Here is a 20,980-nt window from a genome sequence, read left to right on the forward strand (position 1 = left end):
TGACCCTAACTGATTAGTTATATTCGTTAACAGCAATGAATGGTTGTACTTATTTGATGAGGGGCCTAGCTCAGTTCAATACCATACTCATTTACAAAGGCCTCTTTCTCCCTGTCTCTCTATCACTCCTCTCATATTCAACACCCTCTCTGCTTCTTGACTTCGTCTTCTGAGGAGAGGTACTTGACTCGAAATACAGAAGAAAGAAGAGCTCTTTGAATTTCTCTCATATTGATATTTATTTGACATCCAGAAATGCAGACAGTCAGGTAAGAACTAATCCCTGAGTTTGAAGAAAACTTCAGGGCCAAATACTGTGACTTTTAATTGGGCTTCTTCAATAGGCATAATATCTTTTCCTTGCTGCTAGCTGCTCGCATTCACATTGATTTCACATTGTGTGAGTCTTTGCTGTTGGCATCGTGTTACACACACATTGTGTTATACCTTCGTGACCGGTCCCGGCAGGTCCCTGGTTTTCCCCCGTTGGTCCTCAGATGTCCGTCTGGACGGGAAGACGGCCATCGTGACGGGCGCTAACACGGGCATCGGAAAGGAGACCGCCAGAGACCTGGCCAGGCGAGGCAAGCAAACCCAACAAATTCCTATTCTTTCTTCTCTTTTTTTACTCAAGTATCACTTCACCAGGTGTTGTTATATAAACTAGCAAGTGTGTACGTGTGTGTTTGTGTGTATGTGTATGTGTGGTGTGCTGTGGTGTGGTGTGTGTGCATGTGTGTGTTTGTGTGTTCTTGCCTGTTTTAAGTGGTTATTTAATACACGGTACGGGGGAAATTAAACTGCCGTTCGAACCAACTGACAAAAGCTGTGAAAGGACTAAGCGGACATAGACAGACATCAGTAACAACAATAACACACTTGTTGTAATGTATGTTCAACAGGGTAAATTTGGGGGCGATTCCATTGATTTGATTCCCAGATTAAATTCCAACTGTCATCCGCATCAACCCGGACACCAAAATGAGCACATATGCTTGTCCACAGGATTTCCAGGGGGATGACACCAGCACACACACACACACACACACACACACACACACACACACACACACACACACACACACACACACACACACACACACACACACACACACACACACACACACACACACACACACACACACACACACACACACTCACACACACACACACACACACACACACACAGTCCAACCTAACATTCCAACTCGAATAGCAAAATCTATTTTGGGTCAACTTTCATGTAAGAATACGAGCAAAGCAAGACCAAAAAACATAAACACAACCTCACACACACGCACACACTCTAAAGTTGCGAGTGCTATTCCTCCGAAGGTGCAAGGGTGATCCTTGCCTGCAGGGACATGGCCAAGGGGGAGCTGGTGGTCCAGGAGATTTTAAGCGAGGTGCCACTCGCCAAGGTGGTCGCCCGGCAACTGGACCTCTCCGACACCAACTCCATCTGCCAGTTTGCAGAGAACATTTACAACAGTTGGGTGACGCGCAAACAGCCGTTCAGTCATTGGCAGAGCTCGATCATGGTGTAGGGATATTGATTGTGTGTGTGTGTGTGTGTGTGTGTGTGTGTGTGTGTGTGTGTGTGTGTGTGTGTGTGTGTGTGTGTGTGTGTGTTTTGCAGCTGAAAAGGCTCTTCACTTCCTCATCAACAATGCGGGCGTGGCCATGTGTCCGTACTCCACCACCGCGGACGGATACGAGATGCAGTTTGGAGTCAATCATCTGGGTTAGTCACTGACGACTGCACGAGACGATTTGGCTCGCACGCACACACGCACACACGTACACACACACACGCACACACACACACGCATGCACACACACACACACACACACATGTACACACACACACACGCACACACGCACACACACATGTACACACACACACACACACACACACACACGCGCACACACACACAACACAAACACACACACACACACACACACAACACACACACACACACACACACACACACACACACACATACACGCACACACACACACATACACGCACATACTCATGCACAAATACACAAATACACACACAAACACAAACCCTCTCTCATGTTCACACACAAACACACACACACAAACAACAATTCAATCAAACACAAATACTCCTGCACAAATACACACAACTCCCCCCACCCCCCCTCCCCCCAAACACACACACCCCCAAAACACACACACCCTCACACCCATTCGCAGGTCACTTCTTCCTGACCTTCCTGCTCCTGGACCTGCTGAAGCACTCGGCCCCGTCCCGCGTCATCAACCTGTCGTCGGCCGCCCACGCCATGGGCCGCATCAACTTTGAGGACCTGGCCAGCCTGAAGGACTACCACTCCGTCAAGGCCTACGCCCAGAGCAAGCTGGCCAACGTGCTCTTCACCAGGGAGATGGCCAAGAGGACCGAGGGTAGGGGCTCTATGTGTGTCTGGGGGGGGGGGGGGGGGTGACACAGTATAATTGCCCTGTGTGTGTGGTCAATGGCAGGGAAAGCATTGAAAGGGTCTTATGAGAGGGAGAGAGAGCGGGATAGAGAGAGAGAGAGAGAGAGAGAGAGAGAGAGAGAGAGAGAGAGAGAGAGAGAGAGAGAGAGAGAGAGAGAGAGAGAGAGAGAGAGAGAGAGAGATATGTGGTTGGGTGGAAGGCTTCAGAACTATTTGGAGCTTATTTGAATTTATGTTTATGAAATCCCTTCTAACAAACGCTTCCTTTTCCCTGTTTTGTTCCGCTAGTGATGGGTGTGACCGTCTACGCGGTAGACCCTGGCATGGTGAGCACAGATGTGTTCCGCCACTTCGGGCGCCCCCTGCAGGAGATGGTGAGACGGTTCAACTGTTTATTAAAGAGCGCGGCCGATGGGGCGTCGACCACCATGTACTGCGTGGTGACCGCGGAGCAAGACCTGGCAACCGGAGGATACTATAGGTTGGTATTAGGGAGTTCTTTTTTTTTTTACATGGAATAGATTCAAAATACAAAATACAAAATTGCAATTTGAAAATCCATGTATTCCAGTGGATTGTACCTAATTATATCAAGCACAATATTGTGGTGTAGCCTTTAACTATTTATAAAAGTCCAAGTCATAATTTCCAGTTATAATAGTAATATCAGAGCACAACATTATTTGGTTTAGACTTCCTAGCCTATTTCTAAAAGCAAAACTAATAATTTGACATTTTTCAATAACGTACTGTTATTATATTGTCTTTCTTTCCTTTGAAAACCCCTCCATCAACCCCCCCCCCCCCACCCCCCCCACCTCTCTCTCTCTCTCTCTCTCTCTCTCTCTCTCTCTCTCTCTCTCTCTCTCTCTCTCTCTGTCTCTCTCTCTCTGTCTGTCTGTCTCTGTCTCTCTCTCTCTGTCTGTCTGTCTCTGTCTCTGTCTCTGTCTCTGTCTCTGTCTCTGTCTCTGTCTCTGTCTCTCTCTCTCTCTCTCTCTCTCTCTCTCTCTCTCTCTCTCTCTCTCTCTCTCTCTCTCTCTCTCTCTCTCTCTCTCTCTCTCTCTCTCTCTTTCTCTCTGTCTCTCTCTCTCTCTCCTCTCCTCTCAGTAATTGTAAACGGGCGGAATGTTCCAGAGCAGGCCAGGACGATGGAACCGCTCTCAAACTCTGGGCTATGAGCTGCCATCTGCTTGGCATTCGTTGGAGATGAACACACAATGGCACAGAGACATACACACATAAAGATAATTAAAAACATGTTCAATTCTAACGATATGTGACTAATATGTATTTAGGAGTAGGCCATGCTTCCAAAAGTGTATACAAGTCTGAATCCAAAATAAATAGTCAAATTCCAAATCCTGTTAGATAATGTGAGGGTTGCGATGAAGGAAATAAACACGTTTCACTGCAGCATCTCTTGTGTTTTTGAATTGATGTGATTATTTTAACGATATTTCATCGGTGAGTGAATTATCTCAAGCGTACGAGCATGTTCAATATCTGGATTAATATGAATGGACCAAGGTGCAAAACAAAAGCAAAATAATAGTTAACCCTTCTCAAACCAAACACGTGCGGTAATGTGGCGGGAGGTCGTCTTCGGACTTTAGTTTTTACTTGGTGAAGAACGACCCCCCGTGCCTAGAACGACACATTACATCAAAAATGAAAAAAGAGCCTTCCTCAACTTTTAACATATTTCAGTCGATTTCTTAGGGAAATACTTATATTTTTTCACAAAAGATATGGACTAACGTGTTAAATCTAATAAATTATGACCGAAACGCCGTATATTTGAGACGATGCTGTTGATGGTTACGCATGCGTAACTCTCGCCACCGTGGGAATGTCCGTAATTACGCACCGTTTGCACCAAGCTGCACATTGTGACCGATAGTCAGGTGGGCGGGGTGAAACGCCTGGATTAAACCTATTCAAGAGAATCACTGCAGTAAGAACCACATTGGTGCGAGTTGGTTTGTTTTGTTCCCGAAGACCCGTTTGCGTTTATTGTTGTGATCCCAAAACATCCAAGAGGAAAGTATGTGTTGCAGGTAAGACAATATAATACCGAGGCAACGCTGTAAGGTAAAGTTGTGTGCGTGTGTGCGTGTGTGCGTGTGTGTGTGTGTTTGTATGAGAATGGGAGGTTGAAAGGGGGATTATGATTCTCTTGACCACGAGATCTGGCGTTAAATATGAGGGGACACCCTTGGCCAAAGCAATGTGGAATTTGATTTAAAGCACACTTTGAAAGTTTATATTTTTTATTGTTGTAGCCAATGACTTCTCTGTTGTCAAAAAAACTAAATCAATTCGAATTCTGTTTTCTCAGAAATAGCATCATAAATCCCCCTTAATATTACAAAAAGTTAACCAAATTATTAATTTAGGCTACATTAATAACTCATATGAAGCCTACTTTTGACAAAATGCATCCAACATTACACCTACAAACACAACAGGTCCTCGTTTTTAAACAGTGTACAGTGTTTCAAAGTTGTGGCTCATTTATTCTATGTCTTCCTGTATGAATCCTCAGGTGGCACTTGTGGTTAGTACATCGGTTAATACTGTTCAAACTGAAGTTTGAAATATATCTACCTGTCAAAAGTGAAACTAATGAAGACATGATCGGCCCTACGTTCGTATTAAGAAGGATGTTTGATTTTTGTGTGCATTTTAACGTGGTTGTTGTTCAGGAACGTGTGCTGCCACCGCTGGACATGTGATGAGCGCTTGGACGGGAAAACTGTTATCATCACCGGAGCCAACACTGGCATCGGTAGAGAGACCACCAGAGATCTGGCGAGGAGAGGTACTACCGCGTACACGGTCACACCCATCACTAGCGGAACGGTTCCGAACAGGGAAAAGGAAGCGTTTGTTAGAAGGGATTTCATGAACATAAATTCAACTAAGCTGACTATGTTCCCGTCCAAATAGTTCCCAAGCCTTCTCTCTCTCTCTCTCTCTCTCTCTCTCTCTCTCTCTCTCTCTCTCTCTCTCTCTCTCTCTCTCTCTCTCTCTCTCTCTCTCTCTCTCTCTCTCTCTCTCTCTCTCTCTCTCTCCTCCCCCCCCCCCCCCCCCCCCCTCCCTTGTTCTAAACTCCATGATTGATAGGGCGCTTTGTTTTTCTTTATGTGTCAATCAATTTCAATCTAATTCATAAACTGTTTATTCCAGTCATTTCCCCGACTGTGTCTGCTCGGATGAAAACACATTTGGGAATTACTAATTGTCTGGCATGTTCTGCCGGTTCGTCTCCAGTTGAATTTTACTCTGTGCCACGAATAATATTAAATCATATCAAAGCATTCTGCTCTAAATAGGAATTGAGAATATCCGCCTGTATTCCACTCAACGAAAGTTTGAACTCAGTCGTCATTTAAGGCCTGATGAAGCTCAATGTTGCTGGCTGGCAAACAGACCACTGGATACTCTGTTACTCATTCCCTTTGTGCTAGAGTGCCTATCTCTGTTCTGAAAGATCCCTCTATTGCTGACACTGTGAAGAGGATCACACCAGCCGTTGCAATGTTAATTCCGTTGATAACATGTTCAATTCATTACGCGACGATTATTATAGTCAGGATGCACACATTCAAAGTAGGGGACGGGGGGTTTAAACCAGCATCGAGGTCTTCCGCTGAAAACCCCCCCGGGCTCTGAAATGGGGCCCATTACAGAGTCAGTCACCCGGCCCCAGGTCCTGGTAAGGGACGACCCATAAAGAGGGCACCAGAGGACAGAGCGCACATTGTGGGGCCCCACTCTTAACGCCCGCCCGCCCTCTCTCCTCCCCCCGCCAGACAGGAAGCAGAAGAGAGGTCAGGGAGGGAGGGAGGGAGAGTGGGGGGAGAGGGAGCCCACTTTGTCCTTAATCGACGCACTTGAAATACTTGGCACGGTATCCGAAATAAAAAGTGTTTTGTGTGTGTGTCCGTAGAAGACAAAGTTTTACAAAGTGAAATGAGGCCAACCACCGCACATAACAAACCCCTCTCACAGAAATCGGTGTGGAGAAGTCATGGAACATGTGTTAAGTATGTCAGACATGTTTAAAACATGTGCCAACAATGTTGGCCTATAGATGGTAATCATCCTATAAAATCCATGTTATTTTTCATGGCCCACCACAACAGTGGGTTACCCTTGGTGCATGGGGGATTGACGTCAGCGCACAGCTGCCCCTGACAAGGCTCTCAACTAATTGCAGCTCTCATTGTTTGTTTATCATTTACTCTCGCCCCTTAATGAGAAGCAAGGAGCCGATGAGGACTTGTTTGTCTGGGAGATGTGGGAACGATGGAGTCTCCCCACTAGTGAGTCGCAGGAAGCAGACAAAGACACTCTGATGGGACGCGGGCACCTCGCTCTCTGATAAATGGGCCCATAATTGTTGGCCCTCGTAGCCATTGTGTGTGTGCGTATGTGCATGTGTGCGTCTTTTTTGTTAATTTGTGTGGTTTGGTGAGAGAGACAGAGAGAGTAAATGAGGAATTATATCATTAAGGCTGAATGGGTGAGTGTGACACAGCTTCGTTTGTTGTGTGGAAAAGAGAAGACTAAAGCAACAAATAGAAAAAGCGTCTTTATTCATCATTCAAAGTGGCTCTTTTAATGTCTTCAACCTGCAAAAACTTTTTAAATCTCGAATGTTTGAAGCCCATCACCACTTAAATTGAGATTTTGTTTTTAATGGAGTGTGAAAAGTAGGATGAAAACAGTCTTTGTTTATCAATCGAAAATACATTTTGTCCACTCACGATCATATACGGCCAAATATACTAACAAACACAAATGTTTCACAATAAACACTAATAGTCTTTCGATTGCCTTGCTGTTGAGCTACTTTATTAACAAACTTCTCTTGACATTTACTGCCAGCTGATTGACTCCATTATGCACATTTACACTTAGTGATCGGGTCATTATATTTATCTGTTTACTTTTATTGCTTCATTTACTTCAGGAGGATAATTTCAATGGGAGTCACAGAACTTATCCAACAGACAGACAGACAGGCAGGCAGATAGACGGACAGTCAGACAGACAGAAGGTCAGACAGATATAATACATTCGATATAAGTGTAAATATAGATAAAGACATACAACCTGATACACATATAGAGAGATATAGAGGTCGAGACAGAGGGAGATCAACTTTGTATCATCACATCAAAAGGCTCCTAAACTTTGACCCTTACCCCCTGACCTCTCGTCTCAAGGGGCAAGGGTCGTCATGGCGTGCAGAGACATGGAGAGGGCGGAAGAGTCCAAGGAAGATATTCTGGCAGACACCGGCAATGAGAACATCACCATCCGTCGACTGGATCTCTCCGACACCAAGTCCATCAGAGCCTTCGCTGAGGTCACTAATCGAGGTGGGTTTAAAAAAGCAAAAAACTGCCCTTTGTACTTTTGATTGAAAGGTTTTGTTAATTCGATCTGCACGGAACAATGGGCAGAGGAGAATGCATCGGTGGGTAGGTTGAGCCGTGGGTGGATGGATGGGGCTTTGTTCTTGAGACCTTCATGTTGAACGAAGAGTTTGGCTGCAGTGTAACTTTGGATGGAAGCGGTGACTGCACTGAAAGTTGCATAGTTCAAGTTAAAGCTCCATATACATTCATTATTTTGTGTGTGTGTGTGTGTGTGTGTGTGTGTGTGTGTGTGTGTGTGTGTGTGTGTGTGTGTGTGTGTGTGTGTGTGTGTGTGTGTGTGTGTGTGTGTGTGTGTGTGTGTGTGTGTGTGTGTGTGTGTGTGTACCCCTGTGTGTATGTGTGTGCATGCATACCTGTGTGTGTTTGGGTGTGTATGTGCCCACAGAGGAGAAGCAGGTGGACATCCTCATCAACAATGCAGGCATCATGATGTGTCCTTACTCTAAGACAACAGATGGCTTTGAGATGCAGCTGGGAGTCAACCATCTGGGTGAGAGACCACAGAGCATCTGGTGTTTCTTGTCCGTTGACATTTTGTAATATTATACTCTGGTACATGTATTATTGATTAAAAGGAAACATGAACCCAACTGAAAATGTTTTTCCCCAGAATACGGCAAATAATTGTCATTGAATTCTTTTCAGAAAACACTAAAATGTGTTGATTTTGTTGAAGTTGTACAGAAGCGTCCTTCAACTATTATCACAATACAATTCATCCATATCTAATTGCAGTCCTTCAGGCGTCCCCTCTAAATATAACATACCATAACTCGACCAAAGTTCAGACGCACATTTTTCGTGTGCACCATACACACCAATCATTTTTCATCATGCTTTGTGTTATGCCATGGGAAATACAAACGATTATATAACAGGAAGACCGAACAATGGACAGTTCTATAGGTGGAAACGGGCTCCTGTAGGTTTGAAGGTCCAACCACTATATGCACCCGGCCTGGCCTCTCAGTGCTTTAGGGTTTGTTTTGCCCCTGTTAGCTTTACACACTTTTAAATAAGTTTCCTGTCGCGGTCTGCCTGTGAGGTCTGATATTATTAAACCTAACATGCACTAGGCATTCACAGAGGCTCAAACTCTCACAACAACAGGACAGTGCCGGCAGACAGCAGGATTTAACACCTGATGAGAGAAGTTCAGTGGACTAGAAAATAAAGCCTTCATCGTGTTCACACCCAGTTAATAACTGGAGGATTGGAAGATGAGGTCATTCTCTGTCACCGACTTGAGGTCATTTGTAGGAATAATCACATCCAGTGTGGAGTGGCTCCACAACCACAGTGTGACTTGTTGGTTGTAATGGTTCTCCTTATAGGGTAGGGAGGCCCCGGGTTCAAAGTCCGATCTCTTAGTCTGTGTTTGTGTTTGAAATCCCAATGTCTACCTATAGGCAATTGAGCAATGCCTACCCGCTCATTAACAGCATCTCGAAGCGAACCATTTCACTTTAAATAGCAGTATAAATAGTCGGCTTAGTGACTTGGTAATACTTTATGATAAACGGACATTAATGAACCAATAAATAACATGCAGTTATAAGCATTAACTATCACAGCTAACTAGTGTCAGTAATCAATGACTGACATGTTTTCTAATGGTGTTCATGTTAACTTAGGTATTCCTTTATAACCTAACCCTGCCCCTTGACCCTTATTGTAAAAGGTCACCAATAATCTAACAGTAGCAAAGAGTATGTACACTATTGGATGACCTCTCACCCGGACATGCTCTTTAGGTCACTTCCTGTTGACCTACCTGCTCCTGGACCTGCTGAAGCGCTCGGCCCCGTCCCGGGTGGTGGTGGTGGCGTCGGTGGCCCACACCTGGACGGGTCTCAACCTGGAGGACATCAACAGCGAGAGGAGCTACGACACCATGAAGGCCTACGGGCAGAGCAAGCTGGCCAACGTGCTCTTCGCCCGCTCCCTGGCCGCGCGCCTACAAGGTGAGGAAGTGAAGGGGGGGTCATGCCCTGGCCGCGCGCCTACAAGGTGAGGAAGTGAAGGGGGGGTCATGGCCTCGCTGTTGTGGTTCCAAAACTCTGGAACGATCCGCCTCAGCACATCAGAGAAGCCTCTTCTCTGTCTGGTTTCAAATGCCTCGTCAAAACCCATCTCTTCTCTTTGGCTTTTGACACTTGGGAAGACATTGAAATTCAAATTGATCTTTTTATCTTGTTGTTGTTTATTATGTTGTCCTGTTGAGCTGTTGTCCTTGTTTTGTATTTGTGATTTCTTTAACTTATCACTCTGTAAGGCACTTTGGTCACGATGGTTGTTTTAAAGGGCTTAACAAATAAAGTTGGATTGGAAGTGGAAGAAAACGTCCACTAAAGAGAAAAATGCATAGAGGGGATGCAGCAAAAGGGCTGTTATCCAACTATGTTGAAAAGTGGGCACATATTTAAAGGTGACATACCATACCACCAGGTGTTAGTGTGGTTAGCCGTTACAAGCCGTTTTGAAAATCTGCCTCTTCTGACATCACAAGTGGGCGTGTCCACCTAAATGTGTGCTGGATAGATCATTCTACCAGCCTACCCAGTGGACTGTAGCAAAGGTTGCTCATCTATTCGTCATACATCTAGGTGGACACGCCCACTTGTGATGTCAGAAGAGGCAGATTTTCAAAACGGCTTGTAACGGCTAATCACACTCAAACCTGGTGGTATACTATGCCATCTTTAAAACAACAAAGCTAAAGTTTGACTATCGATTGAGTTTTACTGGATGTAGGCAGGTCTGTATGCAGACAGGTATTCCTTCGACTCGATTCAAGTTTTAATAAAGTTAATTGTGATAGCAGTTGAAGGTGCGATTTCTATTAAATATGTACTCAATGCGAATTACCAAACCAATTGGACTGCAATGGGTAATGATGGTGATGATGATGATGGTGATAAAGGTGCAATCCACATCCCACCACCACAAACCCATTAAACCGCCTACGAACCCAACTCCCCCCCCCAAAGAAAGTCCTAACTTTTATTCAAATTAACCTGTCACTCAAAAATATTTTTTTTTTTTTTAATATAATTGTCATAGTTAGGACAGCAATTATATATGCTGTAAGAGAAAGAAGACATTGACTATTTCTTTAAGAAAAAAAGAACAGAAAAGAAAGAAGATCCAATTGGCAGCCATTCTTCGGTTTGATGCTTCTGACTTAGCCGCTAAGTGCCGGAGGTCCATTGTTGTAAAGTGTTCGGGTACAGCCCTGGTCCATTGACTCACAAATCATATGTCTCCATATGCTCAACACTTGCTTCCAAGAGAGCTCTCTTTCTTTTCTTCTCCCTTGACGCCTCTAATCTGCCCGACTATTCTTTCCAGCTGAGTAGGAAAGAAAAAGTTCACGGGTTCAAAGACATGTTGTTCCTTTCTTATTTACTCAGAAAAGTCTTGTCAGCAAATATGCATTCGATTTCCCATCTCTGATATCCCCGTTAATCTATAACGCAAGGGCCATTGTTTGTGAGTGCTTGTTTGCACATGTTTGTGTGTGTGTCTTTTTGTGTGTGTGTGTGTGTGTGTGTGTGTGTGTGTGTGTGTGTGTGTGTGTGTGTGTGTGTGTGTGTGTGTGTGTGTGTGTGTGTGTGTGTGTGTGTGTGTGTGTGTGTGTGTGTGTGTGTGTGTGTGTGTGTGTGTGTGTGTGTTTGTTTGAACTTCCACGTGAAATACATAGACATTCAACATGAAACACACACGTGTGTGTGTGTGTGTGTGTTCTGCAGGTACCGGTGTGAGTGTGTTCTCTCTGCACCCTGGGGTGGTGCAGTCGGACCTGTGGCGACATCAGCACCGCTGCATCCAGGTGGCGGTGAAGCTCTTTGGCTGGTTCACCAAGACCCCCCTGGAGGGGGCCCAGACCACGCTGTACTGTGCCCTGGAGCCAGGCCTGGAGGGCCAGAGCGGGGGCTACTTCAGGTACACGCACACTTACACGTGCACACAAACACACAAGCATGCACACACGTAAACACACACAAATATATTGATGCACACACACACACACACACACACACACACACACACACACACACACACACACACACACACACACACACACACACACACACACACACACACACACACACACACACACACACACACACCCCCCCCCCCCCCCCCCCCCCTTGGAAAAACTGGAATGGGACCTTGTAATTTAACACTTGGATGCACCTTGGCCAATCAGTGGCTGTTCCTCTATCCCGGCCGAATACAATAGTAAATTCACTCACTCATACCACCCAAAAGTGGAACCTGAGATAGCCTCTCTTGGCTTTCATCAATGGCCTTGATGTCAGTGTCGGATGGTTGTTTTCATCGTTGTTGGTGTCATTGTAGTTGTGGTTTTTTAATTTTGTTTTGAAGTCAGAGTTGTTTTAGATGAAAAGGTTGTTGTTGTTGCTGAGCAGAAGTTTGTCATTGACATTCTATGTGTGTGTGTGTGTGTGTGTGTGTGTGTGTGTGTGTGTGTGTGCGCACATGTGTTTGTGTGTGTGAGTGAGCACGTGTGTGTATGTGTGTGTGAGTGAGCCCTTGTGTGTATGTGTGTTTGTGTGTGTGTGTGTGTGTGTGTGTGTGTGTGTGTGTGTGTGTGTGTGTGTGTGTGTGTGTGTGTGTGTGTGTGTGTGTGTGTGTGTGTGTGTGTGTGTGTGTGTGTGTGTGTGTGTGTCAACAGTGACTGTGCCCCTGGAAGGCGCTCCAGGCAAGCTGTGGATGATGACTTGGGCCAGAAGCTGTGGGAGATCAGCTGCAGCATGCTCACCCTCACCTGGGAGTAAACACCAGCTCTGGCTCCCTTCCTGGAAGAAGAGTAGAAACAGCTTCAATGACACCAGGACCAAGAAGAAAGTGGCATTCATGTTTTTTGGGGGGTTTGGATGGAAGGTTGAAGAAGAAGGTGTGTGTGCATAATATATATATATATATTATATATGCTATACCAATGTTTGTATATATATAATGTATGGCATCGAAAGATATAGATATTTTAAATGTTACAAATAAATAACATTTATTTATGTCAACATAAATAAATGTAGCTCGTACATCTGTACATCCCCCCATTCTAAAAAAAATATTCACACCTAAGCACGATTTATTTATTCACATGTACTAGATAAAAAAATACACACATTTTAATGCACTGAGTTGTTCTTGTAAGACTTAGTCTCTGTATTGTGATTCCAGACATCTGGTCTAGGTACATATCATATACATCTGTATGTTTTTATATAGAAATAAAGACTAATTTTAACAGCATCATTCAGATTTGTGTCCGTCCATTCTTCTGCTTTTATGAATAGTTGTTATTTCAGGGATGCTTGTGTATTTTTTCAATGCATTGCCTCTAAATCCTGTACTGTATTGCAATTTATTGGAATTCATAAATGACCATAAGTCTGTTTGCCTGATTCATCCCGGCCTATTCACTGTATTTATCTCTCCGACCACAAGGTGGCAGACAACACATTCCAGTCCAAGTTTAAACAGGGGTAAATGTGCTACGGCGCATGCGTACACTAAATCGACGTCAACCATTCTACATCAATAAGATTTGGAGAGCGACGTGGCTTTCAGTGTCTCCGTTTCTCCTGCAACCTTCGTTGTTCGGTCGAACAAACCCCCTAAACAAGTAAGTGAAGCTATTTAAAAAGACTGTGTATTGTGTATTATATCTACACGGCAGTGTCTTTGCTGGGTCCTAACCCCTTTAAACTAATCGTAGCAACTAATAAGACGTGTCCGCTATGCTAGTTCGCTTGAGTAGGAACAAATCACTAGTAGTCACTACTACTGAGCTGTTACTCACGAATGAAATGGTTAATCCGTTTGGAGATTGAGATTATATTTGTTTAATTAACAGGTGATTGGTTAAAAAAAAACAAGCTCTCCTGCCAGCTGCCTGTTGGTATTAGGGTTAGATGATAGCTGTGTCGGCTAGCCTAGCAGCTAGCCGTACTCCTCACAGACAACGTCAGCACTCGGGTCATCTTCAGCAGTGGTTCTGATCTGGCCTGAGGAGGACCCACATTTGCCCTTAACGTTAGTGATTATGTCACGAACGATAAAGTACAAAATGTATCCAGAAATATAGCAGTATTCAATAAAGTCATGTACCGTTTAAGAAACATGGAGCGAACCAAAAAGCTGCAACTTTTGGGGCTCAACTCAATAGACATTGAAACATGAATTGACATTGAAATATCCGTTAATCCATGGGTTTCTTTCTAGAGATAGGGTTAGGCGTATTCTCAAAATGAGCTAGTTTCGTCCCACCGGTTGATCTAAAACCTAAGCAGACTCTGCTTGACCTGTGTCCTTAATGATGACTCGCCCTGTTGCAGACACCATGGACCAGATCATGCAGTTCGTGGAGCCCAGTCGGCAGTTCGTAAAAGACTCCATAAGACTGGTAAAGAGATGTACCAAACCAGACAGGAAAGGTAAGCAACTATTATTTTGCCTATTATGTTTCTTTTAATTGTCTGGTCAGTCCTTAAAACAGACTGTTAGCATTGAGACTATCAACAAAAAGGCTGGAGAAGGTCAAGAGATTGTCTAATTATTGGTCTCTCGATTTGCTCTTCTTCCCTCCGTTAGAATTCCAGAAGATCGCCATGGCCACAGCTATTGGGTTTGCCATTATGGGATTCATCGGTTTCTTCGTCAAACTCATCCACATCCCCATCAACAACATCATCGTGTAAGTAGCCTTTAAAAACAACTCTCCATGTCCAAAGGGAAAAAAAGTTAATAGGATTATAATTTTTATTTGTTTCATGGTTGTGCTTATTATTCTTGGTGTAGCTATACAAAAAAAAATAGTACTCCATTGTAGTACTCCATTGTCTGTGGTGCTACAGGATAATAATACAGGCAGAAATATTGCCAAAAAAAAAAGGTTTTAGTGATTTGAAACGGAATCCCTGGGCTGTTGGGACGACCAAGAGGATAAATCTACTTATGGTTGAAAGCGCAGCGCTTTAAATAATAAATCCCATTGAACACACTGCCGCAACATCTCTGCGAGATGCAGTACCGTCTGCAGATATCAAGTCCAGGCGGGCAAACAGGAATACTACATAAAACAGTACATAGTACCTGGTATGCATTGTGCATCACCATTTACCACATATTTAACAATTTAACGCATTTAGCCTTTGACTTTCCTTGAAGGCCAATTTCATGTTGTCGCTTGTTTTGCAGCCTTATGCGACACATCAGCTGAATGTCAAACAATGTCGTATAAATAAGACATGAGGACTGTATGGAATCACCGGAATCTTTCACTTATACCATACATATTTTACAAAGCAAAAAACATAGTCTCAGCAGTTGGGTCACATGAAAAACTTTTATTGGGTATAGGTCATTCGTTGGTAATCCATATTAATTAGTTCATGACCTGATTAATAGTATGTTTTAGCAACATTGATAGTGTTCTAGGCCTTTACCGATGTTTATAATCTACACCAGTTAATTTTGTGTTGTTCACCAATGCTTATTATTTAGTATTAAACATGTGCACTCATTTTTGGTGTGAGGTCTCCTGTCAAATATTAACAAACACTGTTTCTTTTTTCATCTAGGGGCGGCTAAACGGAGTATGTCCAAACAGAACTAGACCGGATGGAACTGAGAAAAAAGACCACGTGTTAGGGGGGGGGGGGGGGAGGATTTTGGGGGACTTCACAGGATGTCATTTCTACATTCAGTGTGCAATATTTGTACTTGGCTCTGTTTAATAAAATCATAGAAACCCAAAGGCTGTGTTTTCCTCTCATTCTTCTTTGTTCAGTTGTTAAAAGTTTCTTTCTTATGTTCTTCAAAGGCACTACGGTCTCTCAAATTCTACTTGCATGAAATACTTGAAGGCTCCTGTGGGTGCAGGACTGATACCGTGGAAAAGGCACATTATAGTATGATACAAAAGAGAGCTCACAGTTATGCACTTGGATAGGCAACATGGGTCCTCTTCTTTTGAATACATAGTTGTGAATTATAATGAACAATGAGTAACAGTGAATTTTCAACCACCACAATTGCTCTAAAATCACTCAACAGTGATGTGAATTATCAACATTGTTTTAACATTGCATTTCAAACCACCATAAATTGTTAAAAAAATCACTAACTTTGCATCTTCAGAGATTAGGATTTGGCAACGACCCTGATTAGAAATGTCAGCAAACAACGTTGTTCCTGATTGGCTGGGTTTGGACCAGGAACGCTGGCATGTCATTCCCTGTCCTGGCCGATGCCCATGCTCCATAGCAGTGGCTGGTCCGTTGTCACGGTCACTGGCCTCCTGGGGTGTCCTGGGGGGACTGGCTCGTAGGTATTGGAGGTGCTCACCAGCGTCCCAAACTGCAGGACCTGGTCGTCTGGACAAGGGAGGAATTAGATGCTGGAGGACTGGACACACACTTTGTAGTCTACATCACAGAACTAGGTCTCATCACAAACTGCTAGTTAGGCAATACTATTAGATATTTTTGGGGTTATCCATAGACCTTGCCTTGTGGTGGCGTTTTTGGTCACATAGGAATTACAATCATTTGTTTAAATCTTAGAAAGGTTATGTGCTGGAAGCCCAATGTCGGCGTCCAGGTCCATTATGTAAGTAATGTCCAAGGAATACTGGACATCAGAGTGGAAATAAACGCAGTAGCCAAGGGCTGGTTGATTGGTCAACTTGGATTTTGAGAACTCAAAGGCATGGAAGATGTCCCTATGTTATTTCTAATATAAAAAAATGTTTTACCCCCTACAACCACACAGCAACATTCTTCCTTAAACATATCTAAAGACTTTGTCCTAAAAAAAAACCTCAGGTGCCAACCGAAAACCCCTTTGAAAGTCGATCTGGTGTCCAGCGACCACTAAGTATTCTAGGTAATCCACTCAATACCACAAGCCCGTTTCAGCTTTGAGTTCAGGGAGGAAACCTGAATACTAAAGTGTGCCGAGCTGGAGTGTTTACCGCAGCTCCACAGTAAGACCAGACACCAGAGCACCAACAAATCCCCCTGAATCGTGAACCCCTTCAGCCTCTGCCAACACTGATGGCCGGGTCGCATGGCATGAGTCACTCTTGCCTTTTTTGTGTGGTCCCCTTTTATCGTGATAAGGAGCAAAGTGCAGCCGAATCTTCAAGGTGACTTGAAGAAATTCAGAATCAAAAGAGTCCGACTGCTCGGCCCTTTAGAGCAAATTTTAGGAGATGAGAACTGAAATTGGTTCTTGATCATTGCTAATGATTGGGGATCCAATACATTTTTCGTACACAAAGGTTCATATTTACATTGGCAAAGCTTAAACACTGTCCTCTAGTGATCAAACGGAAGAATGCACATTTATTTACACATTAACTACAGAGGCCTGGGTCAATGCAGGCCAAATTGAGGCATCTATGAGGACAGGGGGTGGCATGGATTTGTTCTCGCTTTTGCCGGTCGATTATAATGAAACCAACAAAGGAAAAAGGCAAATGTTTGAATGACGTACAAAAACAGCCTTTCACAAAGACCCAAGTGTTGATTTTTTACACATAGCTATGCGTTTTCCTTCCAAAATGTCAACCGATGATGACAAATAGAACACCCTGCTTAAATAATCGACCGACACGTTATGAGACAACCAGGCACTCCACACAACGTAACAAAACTGATTCAAATGAAGGCAAAAAGAATAAAATGTTTCTAATCAAGGCATAGTGAGAGAGGGATATTGATGTTTGAGTTAAGGGCTGAATATGGTCCCACGTTCCCGCAATGCAATGACCACGCAGACGCTAGTGAACTTTTATGGTTCTGCGTCGGGGTTTAGTAAGCGGACCAATCACAGCCCATGCTGCTGCGTCGCCTCGACGGAAGGTTACGATTTTTGGGAGGCGCACGTCCGGGCCTTGCGGTGGACGCAAGGTGGGTCCGCAAGGACGTAAGGGGTCCGTAACCCCCTTGCGTTGCGTGAACGTGGAACCATAAAGAGCCCTTTAGAGCGTTGTGTTGTGTGAATTATTCATTAGCATTTTTACATTTGAATTATTATGATCTTTTTTAACTACTTCTCAGTCTGCTCAGGTGTGCATTGTCTTAAAGGCATTGAAGTAATAAAGTGCATTTATTGAAATAAGCAAATTCTACCAAGTTTATTCCATAACTTCTGTCAACGAGAGCAGAGTAACCTACTAAGAAGTCAAGATTTGTGTACGCGTGAACTTGAAGTGGTTCTCCCTCGGGGCCTAAAATAATTGGAAGGATCTTGAAACCTGATTTAGAAAAACACCCAGGATCAAACACCTGATGTGTTTCCCACCACAGTCAAACCTTATTATAATTGCGCTGTCTGGACGTCCTTTATAAAATGACAAATCACCCATGACTGGAGCAACAATACGAAAGTTATTAATGAATATGCATGAAACAGTATTACAAAAGAAAGTAAAAAAAAACAAAAGAAAACCTGTTATTTCTCCGCTGCCTTTTTGCGGTCACAGAGTAAATCGGTCGGCTACGGATGCCTGCGTGGACATCAAAGACGGCTTCAAAGACTGGCAAACCCACCATGATGTAAAAAGGGCTACCCCAAACCAAATAAATAAAAACCGAGTTGCTTCACAGAGTTTGAGTTTGCTTCATGGACACTTTACTACAGAGAGAGAGTGAGAGTGACTGAGAGGGGACAGCGGTTTCCAGACTTTTTAAGAAATTAGGAGTGTCAAACTGTGCAAAAGTAGTGCCCTTGAGTCCTTCACCCCAGGGTGCCTTTGTCTTCTCGCCCCGTACCCCGCCATGTGGGATGGGGGTTATTTGTTCCACACATAACCTCTGATTTGTGTTGGTGTGTGTGTGTGTGTGTGGGTGTTTGCGTGTGCATCTTTACTTGTATCGCTAGCTTTGGGAAGCGTTAAAAGCGAAGCAAAGGTGCCCGTTATAATAATTCAAATTTATAATTGATCTCTTGTCATGTTAAAACCAATTTCTCTTTGAGGCTGTCAGAGGAAGTATGGGATGCACAACACGGCTAAATGGCATATTTGACATTGTAGTTCTGGGGTCGTAATTAATATTTGTCTTTGCGCTAATTGCCTTCACTAGACTGGATAATCACCGTAATTTGGGATTAAAAATGACAGGCAATCTATTTTTTGATCTCAGGTAAAAAAAATGACCAGCTGGGTATTACAGTAAAACCGCGCAATGTAATTCCCTGTAATCCAAGGTTTTCTATAAAATATGAAGCCTTTTGGTTTTTAAAGCCTCACTGCCACATTGTTCTGTTTAGGTATACTATAGAGCAGTGATCCTCACTATTTTTTTGACAAGAGCCACATTGGCATTGCAAAATCTAAAGGAGAGCCACTTTTATGACAACATGCTAAGTCACCTTTGCAAATGTGCATTTCTTCGTTTTTTAATTACACCTGCCGTTTCTCTGCCCGTCCCCTCTCCGATGTCTTCCTGCTGATTTTTGTCCTCAGACTTATTTCCCTCAGACTTATTTCCCTCATCCACTCCACTAGCAACACTGTCTGTCTGTTCGTCTGGTTTTTGAGTTCTTTTCTGTCCCTTTTTTATTAAAAACCGGTCCATTTCGTATTTCAGCTGGCAAGCAGAGCGTGCGGAGCTAGCGGAGCTTACGTAGCCCGCCTTTAAATTTTGAGCGGTCACGTGTTGTAAACAATGCCACACGCTTGCGGGCTGCGTTGCCAGGTTTGACAGGTTGACAATTCCCCCTTTAGGGATCACCATTAAGGCTTAATACTTTTAATTTCTCCTTCATTATTTGGGTGAAGGGACAAGTATAATTCAGATGTTTGCGTTTTTGTAGTGCAATGTTGTACGTTTATGAAGCACATTTGAAAAAATGTATTGGCTCTGTTACCACATAGGAAGCTACCATGCGAGCCACCAATTATAGCTTGACGAGCCGCATGTGACTCGTGAGCCGCGCAATGAGTAACGCTGCTATAGAGTGTACTTATGTGCTTATGGTTAGGGTCAGTACTGACCTTACACAGAGGGGGCGGTGCTGAGGTGCTCATTAGCTGTAAATAGCAGCAGCTGAGGGCAGGTGGGTGTCAGAACGTGAGACTCTGGGTTGAGGGTCTCTGGAGGCGGCTCTCTGCAGGTGAGACTCTGAGTTTGCAGTTACGAATTAGAGCAGGACGCACGGTTTTTGTTTAAGTCACTTCTATGAGAGAACTTTTGGGTTGGAACACTGTGCACTGGGGAAACTGAACGACAGGATTCAAAGCTAGGGCTGGTCATCTGGAGACGAGGTGCCGGTGCGGCGCGTCACGGAGGGATCTGTTCGTCTACGGTGGCTGTGGACCTGCGGTGAGTACCTCACACCTAACCCCCTGGATAGGTACGATTGCACTCACCCAGGGAACATTTAGGAACATGCTTCAAGTTTGACGCACCACGTAGGGACAGACATTAGGTCACGGGCTGTCGGCCCAGATTCATAACGAGGGCGGTAGTTCTAGGGTGTACCTTGAGAGGAAACTAACAAATGAGGGTTGATATAGAATAGGTATAGAATTAAGAATAGGCAAGGCAAACACACAAGGCAAAATGTTTAAGCAAACGTCTAATATTAGTGTAATAGAGATAGAACAGCAAGAAAAACAAGAAATACATGTTTGTTGGCACACGTAGGATATTAATTTTTTTTTCTTTTTCTTTTGCTTCTCAAAGTCTGCAATGCTCATCCTGACCACCAGTGGCAGCAAAGCACCAATAATACAAAGAAACACAAATTGTGAATTGCACTGAAAACAATGTGGAGTATGAGGGGAGCCATGGTTTTGCAGTCTGCCTCCCACATTGCATCTCTTCCTCCTGTTCTCCCTCAAACACACACAGACACACATGCACCAAAAACACACACGCACCAACACACACCCATGCGAACAAGCCATGCGCACGCATACATACAGACACGTATGAATATTCTTCGCCAGGCACAACAGGCTTTCACACGGCTTCATTAGTAATCCCCTCCTCAAAGCTGATACCGATCGAT

The 20,980-nt window shown here is 44.0% G+C and overlaps 4 protein-coding genes across 4 annotated transcripts in view; 3 read left to right on the forward strand and 1 right to left on the reverse strand.

The window, feature by feature from the left end:
* The first annotated feature begins 74 nt into the window (after positions 1–74).
* Positions 75–3,851, forward strand: LOC130377290 (retinol dehydrogenase 12-like). Its single transcript, XM_056584341.1, has 7 exons — positions 75–269; positions 469–584; positions 1,336–1,491; positions 1,640–1,744; positions 2,227–2,436; positions 2,760–2,952; positions 3,579–3,851. The coding sequence occupies exons 1-7, from the start codon at positions 256–258 to the stop codon at positions 3,679–3,681; spliced, it is 897 nt and encodes a 298-aa protein (XP_056440316.1). The 5' UTR covers positions 75–255; the 3' UTR covers positions 3,682–3,851.
* A 505-nt stretch (positions 3,852–4,356) lies between these two features.
* Positions 4,357–13,227, forward strand: zgc:112332 (uncharacterized protein LOC553712 homolog). The gene is made up of 7 exons (XM_056584342.1): positions 4,357–4,528; positions 5,177–5,292; positions 7,706–7,861; positions 8,307–8,411; positions 9,676–9,885; positions 11,674–11,866; positions 12,624–13,227. Exons 1-7 carry the CDS (start codon positions 4,518–4,520, stop codon positions 12,724–12,726), a joined length of 894 nt encoding a protein of 297 aa, XP_056440317.1. The 5' UTR covers positions 4,357–4,517; the 3' UTR covers positions 12,727–13,227.
* A 235-nt stretch (positions 13,228–13,462) lies between these two features.
* sec61g (SEC61 translocon subunit gamma) lies at positions 13,463–15,704 on the forward strand. Its single transcript, XM_056583935.1, has 4 exons — positions 13,463–13,580; positions 14,293–14,391; positions 14,549–14,651; positions 15,538–15,704. The coding sequence occupies exons 2-4, from the start codon at positions 14,298–14,300 to the stop codon at positions 15,545–15,547; spliced, it is 207 nt and encodes a 68-aa protein (XP_056439910.1). The 5' UTR covers positions 13,463–13,580; positions 14,293–14,297; the 3' UTR covers positions 15,548–15,704.
* The window catches only part of tpk1 (thiamin pyrophosphokinase 1), a 70,524-nt gene continuing 64,750 nt past the window's right edge, over positions 15,207–20,980 (reverse strand). Inside the window, exon 9 of the mRNA XM_056583936.1 lies at positions 15,207–16,332. Coding sequence (XP_056439911.1) covers positions 16,187–16,332 — 146 coding nt within the window. The 3' untranslated portion in view covers positions 15,207–16,186. The remainder of the gene's footprint in view (positions 16,333–20,980) is intronic.

The sequence above is a fragment of the Gadus chalcogrammus genome, chromosome 23, assembly GCF_026213295.1.
Source record: "Gadus chalcogrammus isolate NIFS_2021 chromosome 23, NIFS_Gcha_1.0, whole genome shotgun sequence".
In the NCBI taxonomy this organism is placed as follows: domain Eukaryota; kingdom Metazoa; phylum Chordata; class Actinopteri; order Gadiformes; family Gadidae; genus Gadus; species Gadus chalcogrammus.

What these genes read in the sequence shown, in the direction of transcription:
- LOC130377290 (XM_056584341.1), top strand. An exon ending in CAGAGACCTGGCCAGGCGAG is followed by an intron (nt 585 to 1,335) that starts GCAAGCAAACCC and finishes ATTCCTCCGAAG; the next exon opens with GTGCAAGGGTGATCCTTGCC. An exon ending in TGCAGAGAACATTTACAACA is followed by an intron (nt 1,492 to 1,639) that starts GTTGGGTGACGC and finishes TGTGTTTTGCAG; the next exon opens with CTGAAAAGGCTCTTCACTTC.
- zgc:112332 (XM_056584342.1), top strand. An exon ending in CCTGGCCGCGCGCCTACAAG is followed by an intron (nt 9,886 to 11,673) that starts GTGAGGAAGTGA and finishes TGTGTTCTGCAG; the next exon opens with GTACCGGTGTGAGTGTGTTC. An exon ending in CAGAGCGGGGGCTACTTCAG is followed by an intron (nt 11,867 to 12,623) that starts GTACACGCACAC and finishes GTGTGTCAACAG; the next exon opens with TGACTGTGCCCCTGGAAGGC.
- sec61g (XM_056583935.1), top strand. Translation starts at nt 14,298, where the DNA reads ATGGACCAGATCATGCAGTTCGTGGAGCCCAGTCGGCAGTTCGTAAAA. An exon ending in TACCAAACCAGACAGGAAAG is followed by an intron (nt 14,392 to 14,548) that starts GTAAGCAACTAT and finishes TCCCTCCGTTAG; the next exon opens with AATTCCAGAAGATCGCCATG.